The sequence below is a fragment of the Schistocerca piceifrons genome, chromosome 2 (genome assembly GCF_021461385.2).
Source record: "Schistocerca piceifrons isolate TAMUIC-IGC-003096 chromosome 2, iqSchPice1.1, whole genome shotgun sequence".
Taxonomy (NCBI): Eukaryota; Metazoa; Arthropoda; class Insecta; order Orthoptera; family Acrididae; genus Schistocerca; species Schistocerca piceifrons.
This window is the reverse complement of record NC_060139.1, coordinates 681,659,432-681,675,121: the sequence shown is the minus strand read 5'-3', so window position 1 is coordinate 681,675,121 and position 15,690 is coordinate 681,659,432. Positions and strand designations below refer to the sequence as shown.

Below are 15,690 nucleotides of genomic sequence, written 5' to 3'. Positions count from 1 at the left end.
TTTTGCGCATTTTCAAGCGTAACAGCATTCAGATTGCAAGCACATAAACAAAAAAGGCGTTGTCGTGCAAATCCCAATTCAGGTCCAGCAGATCAGCTGTGCTTCCCGTTGTTGAAAGATCCCAGTCGATGGAAGACGTCAAGGACGGACTCTAAGCCCATGTGACAAGACTCATTTCTCCACCATGAATCGTGACTTGCAGCAGTCAGTACCCATCGCCTTCAGCAACTGACAGCAGAGTTCTCCATATGCTCTTCCATTTCCTGAGAGGCTCTACGTCCTGCTTAACATTTAAGCTCCCAGTAGGGAATAGCACCTCCCTGTGTGCGACTGTGATCTTAATATACAGTTAAACCCCAGTCGTTACAGATGATGCGGCTCGTACTGTCCCATGTTAGACGTCTTATCGATAACAGTCGATTTATTAGGCCCGTTTTTAAAGAGTACACGAGCAGCCGCGTGCCCAGTACCCACATTCGCTTTCCGCTCTAGGATCCGGAACCTCGCCTTTGTTTCCTTTCAACCTTCGCGTGACGACGTTCTGCCAAGGTCGGGCTCATACGAAGGCGCAGCGCGACGAAGTTCTCAGCCGACGCCAGCGTCATAAAAGACCGACACTGCCTTCGGCGCAGAGGCTTCATCGCCGCAGCAGCTTAGGGTAGCTGACTGGGGCCTGTCGACCTGCCGACGCAGTTTATCGACTTCGGACTGCAGCTTACTCTTCAAGCGAACAAACGCAAATCTGTATCTAGGAATCTCCCACTGTCTAACCATAGTTCGTTAACTGACGTCTCTAACGCAAGCCTCTTTCGTGGCGACAGTTCAAATACTGGTGGTGGAAGAAGTTTTCGGTGAAATTTTGGCCACCGAGGGGAAGAGAGATGATGGTGTAAGGATTTAAGGCGTGTCAGTGTCGTGGATTATATTTTTAATATCTACACAGTGTTCAGTTGGATGAGGACATCAAGCTTGGCGGTCCCTTGGTACCATTCCAAGGGAGTAGGCAGCGTGCCGGAACCGAAGTTCAGCCTCTTTCTATTGTCACCGCCCAAAAAAAAAAAAAAAAAACACATCCATTACACTGGTCTACACAAGGACAATTAAGGCAGAGCGGTTTTAGAGCTGTGTGGCACAGTAGCATTGCCTAACTACAGTGCACTTGTTCAGCAATATGCACTCACATTTTCACTGTTGTTATTTTATTTCAATATGATATGTGAAAGTAAGGCCTAATAAATCTATATTTCATTCATTTGAGCACTGACAAATTCTATTAAATCTGACTTTTGAACGATTATCTCTGGAAAATAATCAACATTAGGCCTTCCCAAGACTCACTGTTTATGAATGTAATGCTTCTCCATTATAAAACTTAAATAAAAATTTTACGCTACTGCGCTTTTATGAATTTTGTGCACCGAAGCTAACCAGGTGACCAGGTTGCTCTTACCTTTGTTTCCAGCAATTGAGAAATGTAGGGTAACGACTGTCCAAGATTTTTATCATTACTTGAACTACTAGAAAGCAGAACCGAGAGTCACCAAAAGTTATAGACACCGGCTTGTGCAGATAGAGTGTACTAAGATTATTATCTACGTTAATGCAATATGCTAAGATTTTTTATCTAAGTTAACGGAATTTGCTGTTGACCGCATTAATGTATGCTATTATTGGCGGGAGCTTCAGTGACGCAGGAGTGCCTTTTTATTTTCCAGCGGCACAGTAATAACGGTAACGTACAGATTGATGTACGTAAGTACCGGCTGATAGTCGGATGCTCGACACTTGTAGTGAATAAACGTTTGTATCACCAGTAGATTCTTAAATATGCCTTCCCTGAAATATTCACGAATTGTGGTGCACTAAGGAAGTGAATACATTGTTTGTATATTTCGCTACGAGGAGAGTACCGTAAAGCTTAATGAAGTGTTTCAATAATTAATGGTTTTTTGAGTCATCTCAATCTACATTTATGTCTCCTCTGAATAAGTAGTATTGTTATTTGTTAACAGGACGAATAAGGGAACATATAAAGAACGGCTACAAGCGTTTCGTCGCATATCGTTTTACCATTTGCCCTCAATATATTTGCGTGAACCAGTCTGGCTTTGAACTCACCCCACTAGTTTTTCAATTCTGAAAACAATTACGGGAATGGTCTCAACAAATTCGGCGTAAAGTTCCATGGTGCAGAACATGGTTGCTTTGGTCCCTTATTGTCTGTAAAGTCGTGGTCCGCCCCAGACGACTTGGGTGTAGCGCAGGCTTTTCTTCTGTCTCCACAGTTGAAGTAACGGAATATCTCCCTAGCACTGTGGTAAAGAATCGGTGCTCCCCGTCTGACAGAAGGGGTGTTACGACCGTCGTGAAGAGGTGGACACTCAGAGACATCCTTCTCAAAAATCAAAGATCTTTTTACCTTGAGTTAAATATGTAGCTGGCGTAGCGGTAATAAATTGTATACATGGATGTTTATCGTGAATCATTCTATTAGTAAACACTGTATCAAAAATCCTTACAGTAGTTCCTAGTAACAGGTTTTACATAGACATTCTTTTTTAGGAGTCTGTACCTTTATCGGTATAAACGGAACCATTACAGGATCACTTTGTTATCCCGCTGCCTGCCTGCCTATCCGTCTGTCCGACTGATAAAGACCCCGCTTTCTCAACAACGGGTAGACGTATCAAATTGAAGCCTTGACGGTATAAAAAATTTAAGCTTCTACGTTAATTCTGTCAACATATCCAGCCATTTATGCCACATAGTTTTCTATACTCTCAAACTCAATCATCAAAACCTATAGGGTACTTCCCGTTAACATATAATCAAGAAATTTGGCAAGAAGTAAACTTTCACAGTAAAAGTAAAGGAAAAAATCCTAAAATTGTTACATTGTAATTATATCATATAAATGTTTGTCATTACAAACTTACATTGCGATCATAGTCTGATAAAAAGCTCAGTGATTCGCGAGGTAGATTTGTGTGTACAATTTGCAAATATTTCTTGCTAACTGGCAAAGCTACGATGACATAAAGGTCTATGCCGTTGTGGAAACGAATCCTTTGCCATCTAACAGTGAAGGTGTCAAATCACAGAGCTGACAGTCTATGCCTACGAGACGTACAACATCTCCCGTTTTTCAAAGCAAAGTAATACTATAACTGCCACAGGATTGCACTTTCAGTGTCTGCGATGAGGTTCTGATATCTCACAAAATGTCTTTTGAAGTGTTCCACAATGTAATCTACCCCCTTCTTCCTACGTCCGTCTGTTGTCCACATTAAAGTCTTTTATGAAGATTTGAGAGGAGCGAAGACCACAATAAACTTTCTACTTTACTTAGCTTGTCATGGTGAGATGGCTCCAGTTCTTCTTGTCTAGTGGTTTTATTCTTGAAGCTGAAAACCTCACATTTTGGGGCCTAGCGGTTGGATTTAACTAAATAAACTTCAAGATTGTTGTTGCAGATTTCTTGTTTTCACCTAAATATATAGTCTCTCACGTTTTAGTATATTATACTGAGTTTTTATTTTATACATTAACAAAGCGTAAATTTGCACAAAAATACATCCGATCACATCAGAGGCAATATTCCAAAGGGTTTACAATTTTTATTAACAAATGATTTTCTACTAGTTTCTGTTCCATTATTAATTTCGATTATTATTTCATAAATGAATCCAGAAATAAGTATAGTAAACAGTACAGGCTTGCATAATTAATAATAGAAATTTTAAGTGTGCCAGTAATTCATAATTTCAAATCTTTTTAAAAAAGTTATGTTAAGTGTACATTCAGAACTAGTACTTATCGATTGCAACATTGAAAGCAAAACACTTAATAAAGTAATTCCCTTTCGTAAATTCTAGCCCGAAAGGTAACTTACTGTGTATAACACTATATGAAAGTCTTCAGAAAAGCAACTGAAATAATATTGACCTGTCCAAAATTCGAAAACTAGTACTGGTATTGACAACTACTGTCTAGGAAAAGTAATGCTAGAGGAGGACGTCCCGTTACAACAGAACAAATCGACATTCGCATAACAACACTAGCCCTAAGACAGGCTGTACCGGTTTGTTCTGTGGAGATTTCCGTTAAATCTTACCAGTACTCGCAACAGGGACGGGAGCAGAGGAAGTCAATGCATCTGCAATTGCCAGTTAGCATAAAAAACTTACGATTTGCAAATGTGAAATGACACAAAAAACTTGACCTTTATCAGGCTCGAATGTCATGCAATTCCTGGGACCGATATCACGCCAGTAACGATATCTTTAACAGGTAAAAATCGTCCAAATTGTCGAGTCTCGTGATGGATGGTTTATTTATATACGTAATTAAGTTTGTATGGAACACTCGTTGCGCGAACCCTACTCGCCGGTTACCGTGATTTTCCTCTTCCTTCCGTGAGTCAAAACTTGTTTCAAATAGCCTGTAGTAAACTCCAGCCGCGCAGTTGGCAGCCCTGGTCTGCACTCTATACTTATGATGTTCCAGTTGACCGGCCTTGGCGAGCTCAGCTGGCTGACGTCAAAGATCGTGTCGTGGTTGAGCGACCACTTCAAGACCGAGGTGTCGGCGTCCGTGGAGCAGCAGCTGAGAGACGGCGTGTCGCAGGTGCTGGGCCGGGTCAAGTGCGACGTGCAGCAGTTCCTCTCGCTCAGTCTGAGCCCCTAGCCGTTCACCACTCTCCCTCTCTCTGCCGCCCTCTTCTCATCCACTGTCTTCTCATCCTCCACAATGTGCCACACTGTTTGTACGCCACTTTTGTACGGTCTTTGCTATGTAAAGAGAACTGAACGATAATAAATGTGTGAGTGTCCTTTTCCATTTATAAAACTTTGCTCCTGGAAATTAATGGCGCCATTTTTCAGAATGACTGCAACTATAATACTTGCGTCTTAAGTCTCACTGTTACCATTTATTTACACCTAGAACATATACATCTGAATGGAACACTAATCGGTAGATGTGATGTACTTGCGTCTTAAGTCTCACTGTTACCATTTATTTACACCTAGAACATATACATCTGAATGGAACACTAATCGGTAGATGTGATGTACATGTACAGATAAAAAAAAGGTTAGCGTTTAAGAAAAATTGGATGATTTATTCAAGAGAATGAGCTTCACTTATTGAGCAACTCAACAATGCGTTGATCCACCTCTGGCCTTTGTTCAAGCAGTTATTTGACTTGGCATTGACAGAGTTGCTGGATGTTCTCCTGAGTTATATGGCGCCAAATTCTGTCCAATTGGCGCGCTGGTTAGAGAGCCCTGCCCCTAATGCTCCAAACGTTCTCAATTGATCTTCGTTGATCCATTATGGATAGTAGGACGACGGCTGGCATGAACTTCTTGATGTAATAATTTATCAACAGCCGTATGATTTGTAGAAGTTTATTTTATTTTATGAACTTCTATGTGCTACCAGTTTCGGCATTACATTGATGCCATCTTCAGGCCCCTGTACAATGAGTAGAAGAAATGTACTAATATAAAAAAAAATTATAAAAAATATAGAACATACGTTTACAGTTTACAGGTTTCATGTTAACTACGTCAGTCGCTCAAAGAGAGACATTGTATATCATTAAAACTATATGTAACATTAGGGCACATATGCTTCTAACTATGTCATGCTGTTGTTAATAGTTTTCCCTGTTTTACTCGAATAACACATGATGTATGAACATATGTGTACGCTATTATTCATAAAACCGTAACACACAGTTGTAATAGGCCATGCAACACATCAGATCTACTGCATACATTCGTATGTCCAGTGGAACAGTGGAAGAATTATTTTTTAATAAAAATTAACTTATATAAATAACAATAAAATAAATTAAAATACAAGAAAATGTGACAACCATGTCAGAATACATAGTTACTTATGTGTGGTCTAGGTCGTGCACATAGAAGTTCATAAAATAAAATAAACTTCTACAAATCATACGGCTGTTGGTAAATTATTGCATCAAGAAGTTCTCAATTGAGAAGAGATCTGGCTGGTCAAGGTAGGGTTTTGTAAACACGAGGACAAGCAGTAGCAACTCTTGACGTGTGTTGGCACATATTATCTTGCTGAAATGTAACGCCCAGGACAACTTGTGATGAAGGGCAATAAAACGGGACGTAGAATATCGTCAACGTACAGCTGTGCTATAAGGGTGCCGCAGGTGACAACCAAAACCGGCCTTCTATGGTATGACACTCCTGACCATCACTCCTGCTTGTCGGGCCGCATGGCTGGCGAAAGTCATGTTGGTATACCACTGCAGTCCGGGGCGTCTCCAGATACGTCCTCGGCCTGGAATCTTATTGACTAGAGTAGAATTGTCTTCACTGATGAGTACCACTTCTAAATGAGCCCCGATGACCAACAAAGACACCTCTGGGGACGCCCCAGGTGTCTTGGTACAGAATTCTGACTGTCGCCTGTCATACAGCCCGACAACCAGGAGTGATGGTCTTGGGTACCATTTCTTTTCGTAGCAGATATCCTTACAGCACAGCGCTACGCCGACGATATTCTGCGCCCCGTTCTCTTGAGCTTCATGGCAAGCCATTCTGGGCTTACATTTCAGTAAGATAATGCACTCCCGCAGATGGAGAGTTTCTACTATTTATCTTCGTGCTTACCAAACCCTACCCTGGCCAGCAAGGTCGCCGGATCTCTCTCCAATTGGAAACGTTAGCAGCATTATGGGCAGGGCCCTCCAACCATCTCCGGGTTTTATTTGTCGCGCCAAATGGACAGAATTTGGTACGATATCACTTAAGACGACTTCCAGCAGCTCTTTCGATCAATGTCAATCCAAATAAATGCTTTCGTAAAAGCCAGAGGTGGACCAACGCGTTATTGACTCGTTCCATTTGGGAAGATCTTTCTCCTGAATACGTCATTATTTTTTTCTGGAATTGTAATTTGTTTGTCTGTACATGTAAACAACATCTACCAATTTCCGTCCCATTCGGTCAAAATATCTCACTCTACTATTAACGTAGTTAAGCCTGTAGGCGAGTAACACTGCAAAAACCTACGCTCCACTGCATCCAAGGCGCCTGACTACAGTTGGTGACGAGCTAGTATCACTTTTCTGCTTCGGAATTGTCTTTACAGACTTCTGTCTTCTACAGTCTGGTACAACTAGCTGTATACCCTACCGTCTCTTTGCACACCGTTTCCATGTTTATGATCGATGGTTACTCCTGGAATATAAGATAATGCGAGAATTTTCGGCGTTCAGTATTTAAAATAAGTTCAAAATTGATCAGTGGTTCTTTTAAAAATATTGCACCTAGTGTTTATGTTCGCATACAGTACATTTTAACTGGTCACATAACTCGGCCGTTTTTCCATATCACTTCAAACACAGGTAGCCAAAATTCTCATCAGCCAGTTATAACCTTCGTGTTGACAACTTACCAGCATTCTAATAGCATCGCCACATATTTCTACCTCTACATACAACGTTTCTCCACATACATAAAATAAATATTTTAAACATACATAAACCAACGTAAATTAAAATACCAGTTCTCGTAAGTAACAACGGTGGTCAATATATTCTAAGTTGTACAAAGTACGTTAAGACACTTTACGTATATGAAGCTATGGATAGGTTCGACCACTTTCGTCACGCTAATGACATGCATATCTTTTTTTCTATCAGCAACTGAACAAACAGTTTAATGATAAGAAGAGAATCCATACATCTACGTATACGTCAAGAGAAATTAGAGAAAAATATAGAAAAAAGAGAAATGCATGCTTGAACATAAACGCAGATGCTTCCCAAGTCTGCAGGTTGCGCTGTTGTATTTGACCACGAACGACATCTGTGCAACGTCGTCTGTACGTTGGAAGTGTCCGTAATGGTCAGAAGAGTGTTCTATGTAGTTGTCAGTGCATTACGCCGGAGGTACGTGAATTCGAAAATGGGTGGGAAAATTGTTGGTGCTTATATTACGGACGTTTCCGTAATCAAGGTAGCTGAAGTGTTTGGTGTTTCAAGGGGCACTGAATCGAAGACTTGTATCGCATACAGGGAAAGTGGAAAAAATATCCGGTAAGTCACAACACGGGCGAAAGTGTAAACTGAGTGATTATGACAGGTCACCGAAGAAGATTGAGACGAAAACATGGGGACGACAGCTACAAACGTCACTGAAGAAGTGAATGTCGCACTCGGGATCCCTATCAGCACTAAAACAACACGAAGCGAGCTCCACAAGCAGGTTATTGCAGGACGAGCTGGAATTTCAAAATCCTTCATCAGCGATGCAAATGCCTGTAACAGCGAAACGTGCCGCTGAAACCATAAAACCTCGACTATGGAGCAACAGACGAAAGTCATTTGGTCGGATGAGTCTTGGCGCACACTGTTTCCAACTTCTGGCCGAGTCTGCTTCCAAACACTGATATATGGGGTGATTCAACTACCCCTGCTTATGAATTTCATTCAACCCACTATGCCTTCGGATACTATGAGCAAGCTTTTGGTATTCTCTCTCTCGCTTCGCACAAGCTACACTACTGGCCATTAAAATTGCTACACCAAGAAGAAATCCAGATGATAAACAGGTATTCATTGGACATATATATTATACTAGAACTGACGTGTGATTATATTTTCACCCAATTTGGGTGTATAGATCCTGAGAAATCAGTACCCAAAACAACCACCTCTGGCCGTAATAACTCCTGGACATTGAGTCAAACAGAGCTTGGATGGCGTGTACAGGTACAGCTGCCCATGCAGCTTCAACACGATACCACAGTTCATCAAGAGTAGTGACTGGCGAATTGTGACGAGCCAGTTGCTCGGCCACCATTGACCAGACGTTTTCAATTGGTGAGAGATCTGGAGAATGTGCTGGCCAGGGCAGCAGTCGAACATTTTCTGGATCCAGAAAGGCCCCTACAGGACCTGCAACATGCGGTCGTGCATAATCCTGCTGAAATGTAGGGTTTCGCAGGGATCGAATGAAGGGTAGAGCCACGGGACGTAACACATCTGAAATGTAACGTCCACTGTTCAAAGTGACGTTAATAAGAACGAGAGGTGACCGAGACGTGTAACCAATGGCACCCCATACCATCAAGCCGGGTGATACGTCAGTATGGCGATGACGAATACACGCTTCCAATGTGCGTTCACCGCGATGTCGCCAAACACGGATGCGACCATCATGATGCTGTAAACAGAACCTGGATTCATCTAAAAAAATGACTATTTGCCATCCGTGCACCCAGTTTCGTCGTTGAGTACACCATCACAGGCGCTCCTGACTGTGATGCAGCGTCAAGGGTAACCACAGCCATGGCCTCCGAGCTGATAGTCCATACTGCTGCAAACGTCGTCTAACTGTTCGTGCAGATGGTTGTTGTCTTGCAAATGTCCCCATCTGTTGACTCAGGTATCGAGACGTGGTTGCACGATCCGTTACAGCCATGCGGATAAGATGCCTGTCATCTAGACTGCTAGTGATACGAGGCCGTTGGCATCCAGCACGGCGTTCCGTATTACCCTCCTGAACCCACCTATTCCATTCCTGAACCCACCGATTCCATATTCTGCTAACAGTCATTGGATCTCGACCAACGCGAGCAGCAATGTCGCGATACGATAAACTGCAATCGCGATTGGCTACAATCCGACCTTTATCAAAGTCGAAAACTTGTTGGCACACATTTCTCCTCCTTACACGAGGCATCACAACAACGTTTCACCAGGCAACGCCGGTCAACTGCTGTTTGTGTATGAGAAATCGGTTGGAAACTTTCCTCATGTCAGCACGTTGTAGGTGTCGCCACCGGCGCCAACCTTGTGTGAATGCTCTAAATAGCTAATCGTTTGCATATAACACCATCTTCTTCCTGTCGGTTAAATTTCGCGTCTGTAGCACGTCATCTTCGTGGTGCAGCAATTTGAATGGCCAGTAGTGTATTAGTCCTACAGGAAATGGACAGGACCTTTTTTTGTTGGAAATCTAATGCAGTTAAATTTTGTTTTGAGACACGTTTTCGGCAGAGGCCGTAGTTTTCGCTTTATTCAAGAAAACGTACAAAAGTGATCTTCAAATGCATTTTTCTTAAGTAAGTCGAAAACCGTGGCGTTCAACGAAAACGTACTGCAATATAAATTTTAACTACATTAAATTCTTCACAAGAGTGTCCTGTTCATTTTTTTCTGGGACTGATGGTTTCCGTGTAGCGAGCAAGACAATACGATAATCTCATGTGTAGGCTTTGAAGTTGCTGCAGGCTGCATAATGTTACGACGTAAAGTCAAGCGCCGGAACGCCGGTCGGGAACGAGAGAGCAGAGACGGCTGTGAAGAAGACGTCAGCCAATGGCACGCTGACCGACCCCTCCCCAGGACGACAAGGCGACAGCAGCGGCCTCTATGCGAAGAGAACAGAAGCGGCGGGCCCGACTGGTCGCGGCCCACTTCTGCAGCAGCGTCAAGATTAGGCACTCGAAGAGCAGCGAGTTAGGAATTGTATACACTGAAGAGATTTCCTACCTGCCCGATTAAGGGATCTGACATTCCACGCTCCGATCCGTAGAACGCCAGTTTTCTTTCTCCTGATAACGACGACCTCTTGAGTAGTCCCCGCCCGGAGATCCGAATGGGGGACTATTTTACCTCCGGAATATTTTACCCAAGAGGACGCCATTATCATTTAATCATACAGTAAAGCTGCATGCCCTCGGGAAAAATTACGGCTGTAGTTTCCCCTTGCTTTCAGCCGTTCGCAGTACCAGGACAGCAAGGCCGTTTTGTTTAGTGTTACAAGGCCAGGTCAGTCAATCATCCAGACTGTTGCCCCTGCAACTACTGAAAAGGCCGCTGCCCCTCTTCAGGAACCACACGTTTGTCTGGCCTCTCAACAGATACCCCTCCGTTGTGGCTGCACCTACGGTACGGCTATCTGTATCGTTGAGGCAAGCAAGCCTCCCCACGAACGGCAAGATGACATCATCAAAAGCAAAACAAGGATCACGGAATGTAGTCGAATTAAGTCGGGTGATGCTGAGGGAATTAGATTAGGAAATGAGACACTTAAAGTAGTAAAGGAGTTTTGCTATTTGGGGAGCAAAATAACTAATAATGTTCGAAGTAGAGAAGATATAAAATGTACACTGGCAATGGCAAGGAAAGCGTTTCTGAAGAAGAGAAATTTGTTAACATCGAGTATAGATTTAAATGTCAGGAAGTCGTTTCTGAAAGTATTTGTATGGAGTGTAGTCATGTATGGAAGTGAAACATGGACGATAAATAGTTTGGACAAGAAGAGAATAGAAGGTTTCGAAATGTGGTGCTACAGAAGAATGCTGAAGATTAGATGGGTAGATCACATAACTAATGAGGAGGTATTGAATAGAATTGGGGAGAAGAGGAGTTTGTGGCACACCTTCACCACAAGAAGGGATCGGTTGGTAGGACATGTTCTGAGGCATCAAGGGATCACCAATTTAGTACTGGAGGGCAGCGTGGAGGGTAAAAATCGTAGAGGGAGACCAAGAAATGAATACACTAAGCAGATTCAGAAGGATGTACGCTGCAGTAGGTACTGGGAGATGAAGAAGCTTGCACAGGATAGAGTAGCATGGAGAGCTGCATCAAACCAGTCCCAGGACTGAAGACCACAACAACAACAACGAAGAGATTTCTTATTTGCATGTCGGCCTTTGCTTGCGACACTTCCGTGTTGTTGTCAATGTTAAGTACCGTCATTGTTCATTTCGTAATAAAACTCATTAATATGATATATCTGAATGTTGTCCAGCGATCCGAAAAGGCAGGCTTCCTGGACCCCACATGTTTGACGTCATGGCAGGAATCAACACATTAAATCCATAGTTAAGGGCAGGTGAGTCAGCGTGTGTATTACTGAGCCAGTGTGGTCTACTTTGGACAGAAGGTGTGTGATCACTGTCCACCTTCACTGAACTTGTCACTATTTTGTAGAAACAATAGTGGTGGCAGACTGCAGTTCATTGGTAGAATACTAGGGAAATGGATATCTGTCTACAAAGGAGACTGCTTACAAAACACCTGTGCTACCCATCCTAGAATGTTGCTCAAGTATGTGGGAATTGCACCAAATAGAACTGACAGGGGAAGTTGGACGAATAAAAAGAAGGGCAGCACGATTGGTCATAGGTTTTTTTGACCCATAGGGGAGTGTCATGAAGATGATGAAAGTACTGAAATGGTAGACGCTTGAAGATAGACGCAGACAATACCGTGAAAACCTATGCATAAAGATTTTGAACAAATTTTAGATGATGAATTTAGAAATATATTACAAGCCTCCCCAAATCATTCCAAAAGGGATCGCGATGACAAGATTAGACTAATTACAGCGCAGAGACACTTCAGCAGTCATTCTTCCTGCACTCCATGTGTGAATGGAACGGGTAGAGCTCAGTGGAATATACCCTCCTTCTTGCAATTCACAGTGTTTTGCAGGGTATACTAGGTGTAGTAGTAAAGGAGGTGAACAAAAATATGGAAATACAAAAAACAGCTTCCACTCGTCTCAGGATCAATGAAGAAAGGTCCTGTATCTCAGATTCAGCCTATGTGATCGTTCCATTTTATATCCATACAAATTATTACACACAATTACTTGTGCGAGCTTACAGATTTCAACTGTATCACACTGATATTATAGTCATAGGATGCTACGCTTGTTTGTTTTGAGAAGAGCACAATTTTTCATTTCTGAAAATATAATTTTTTCTGTGTTCTGCCTTACGGCAGGTCTTGTCATGGGGAAGCCCCGTCAGAGAGGCCCACCGCATGAGCGCCTAGGAAAGTGATTCCAGTGGTGGTTTTCCGTTGCCTTCCAATGATGATGACGATAAAATGATAATGAGGACGACACAACACCCAGTCTCTAGCTGGAGAAAATCTCCGACCCAGCTAGGAATCGAACCCGGGCCCCTTGACTTGACAGACCGCCGCGCTGACCACTCAGCTGTCGCGGCGGACTCAGAAAATATAAGCAGCTTGTTAATTTTTGCATCACTTCTAAATTTTTGCACACTTATAGTAGGCCTTTGCGGTACCAGGAGACAAATATTCAGTGATCTCCTCACTCAATCGCCAACAGAGTTGCAGTCCAGCTCTTGACGTGACAAATCGCTTTGACGCGTGGAAAAACAACTCTTCTGCTCCTTCCTCCAGTTGAAGCGGCAGAATTACGATCCGCAGGACATCGGAAAAGGTATCTGTCTACAAGCACAGAGATGAGGACTGTCACATTATCTGTCACATACTTACTGTCGGTAAGATATTTCTTTTCCTTTTCTTTCAAATTGAGATTCCAAGGACCAAAAGACAAAATTTTCAGAAGAAATGGAAACAGAGCTGAAACCCTCTTCTATGCGGACGATACTTGCGTAGCCCTCACAGTATCGTGAAATAAATTAGTAATGTATGGCGTAGCCTGCGCCCCTACTGAATTCCGTTATGAAAGACATCAAAACTGTATACAGTTTCACAGAGTACGTAAAGAAGTAAGCTGCATTTATTAACTATTCTTTTAAAGTATTACGTGCATCTAATTATTATTCAGTGCTTCTATATATTTTATGATTCAGTCGCTGGTAGGGAACACAAGATTCGCGCAACACTGCTTTCTTTTATAGTTAGCTACAAAAAAGTAATTGCTGACACTGATGAATTACTGGGGTATCACCGTCACTTTGTATTAATTTACGTAAAAGAAGATGAGAAAAGACAGAGACGACCACATAATGGTGGACAGTAGATGATACATACATGCGGGAACTATGCCGATATTCAGTCATGCATTTATTTCACCTAGGAAGAATTTGCGCCTTCTGGTCACCTCTTACATGTACCCAGGTATCCTTTTTGAGTTATATTACAATATGCGAATAGGGGTAAGATAGATACTGCCTACTGGAAAATTAAAGAGACCTTTGCAGGGAAGAGAACCTCTTGTATGATTATCAAGAGCTCAGATGGAAACCCAGTTCTAAGCAAAGAAGGGAAAGCAGAAAGGTGGAAGGAGTATATAGAGGGTCCATACAAGGGCAATGTACTTGATGCCAATATTGCGGAAATGGAAGAGGATGTAGATGAAGATGAAATGGGAGTTATGATAGTGCGTGAAGAGTTTGACAGAGCACTGAAAGACCTGAGCCGAAACAAGGACCCCGGGAGTAGACAACATTCCATTAGAACTACTGACGGCCTTGGGAGAGCCAGTCCTGACAAAACTCTACCATCTGGTGAGCAAGATGTATGAGACAGGCGAAATACCCTCAGACTTCGAGATGAATACAATAATTCCAATCCCAAAGAAAGCAGGTGTCGACAGATGTGAAAATTACCGAACTATCAGTTTAATAAGCCACGTCTGCAAAATACTAACACGAATTCTTTACAGACGCATGGAAAAACTGGTAGAAGCCGACCTCTGGGGAGATCAGTTTGGATTCCGTAGAAATATTGGAACACGTGAGGCCATACTGACCTTACGACTTATCTCATAAGAAGGATTAAGGGCCGGCCAGTGTGGCCGTGCGGTTCTAGGCGCTTCAGTCTGGAACCGCGTGACCGCTACGGTCGCAGGTTCGAATCCTGCCTCGGGCATGGATGTGTGTGATGTCCTTAGGTTGGTTAGGTTTAAGTAGTTCTAAGTTCTAGGGGACTGATGACCACAGAAGTTAAGTCCCATAGTGCTCAGAGCCATTTGAACCATTTGAAAGATTAAGGAAAGGCAAACCTAGGTTTCTAGCATTTGTGGACTTAGAGAAAGCTTTTGACAATGTTGACTGGAATACTCCCTTTCAAATTCTGAAGGTGGCAGGGGTAAAATACAGGGAGCGAAAGGCTATTTACAATTTGTACAGAAACCAGATGGCAGTTATAAGAGTCGAGGGGCATCAAAGGGAAGCAGTGGTTGGGAAGGGAGTGAGACAGGGTTGTAGCCTCTCCCCGATGTTATTCAGTCTATATATTGAGCAAGCGGTAAAGGAGACAAAAGATAAATTCAGAGTAGGTCTTAAAATCCATGGAGAAGAAATAAAAACTTTGAAGTTCGTCGATGACATTGTAATTCTGTCAGAGACAGCAAATGGCTTGGATGAGCAGTTGAACGGAATGGACAGTGTCGTGAAACGAGGATATAAGATGAACATCAACAAAAGCAAAACGAGGATAATGGAATGTAGCAGAATTAAGTCGGGTGATGCTGAGGGAATTAGATTAGGAAATGAGACACTTAAAGTAGTAAAGGAGTTTTGCTATTTGGGGAGCAAAATAACTAATAATGTTCGAAGTAGAGAAGATATAAAATGTAGACTGGCAATGGCAAGGAAAGCGTTTCTGAAGGAGAGAAATTTGTTAATATCGAGTATAGATTTAAGTGTCAGGAAGTCGTTTTTGAAAGTATTTGTATGGAGTGTAGCCATGTATGGAAGTGAAACATGGACGATAAATAGTTTGGACAAGAAGAGAATAGAAGCTTTTAAAATGTGGTGCTACAGAAGAATGCTGAAGATTAGATGGGTAGATCACATAACTAATGAAGAGGTATTGAACAGAATTGGGGAGAAGAGGAGTTTGTGACACAACTTGACAAGAAGAAGGGACCCGTTGGTAGGACATGTTCTGAGGCATCAAGG

General features: G+C 42.5%; 1 protein-coding gene across 1 annotated transcript in view; it reads left to right on the top strand.

Moving 5' to 3' along the window:
• LOC124776872 overlaps positions 1 to 4,848 on the top strand; it is a 106,935-nt gene extending 102,087 nt beyond the window's left edge. The window contains exon 5 of the mRNA XM_047252053.1: positions 4,507 to 4,848. Within this exon, the coding sequence (XP_047108009.1) occupies positions 4,507 to 4,686 (180 nt within the window). The 3' untranslated portion in view covers positions 4,687 to 4,848. The remainder of the gene's footprint in view (positions 1 to 4,506) is intronic.
• The last annotated feature ends 10,842 nt before the right edge of the window (positions 4,849 to 15,690 follow it).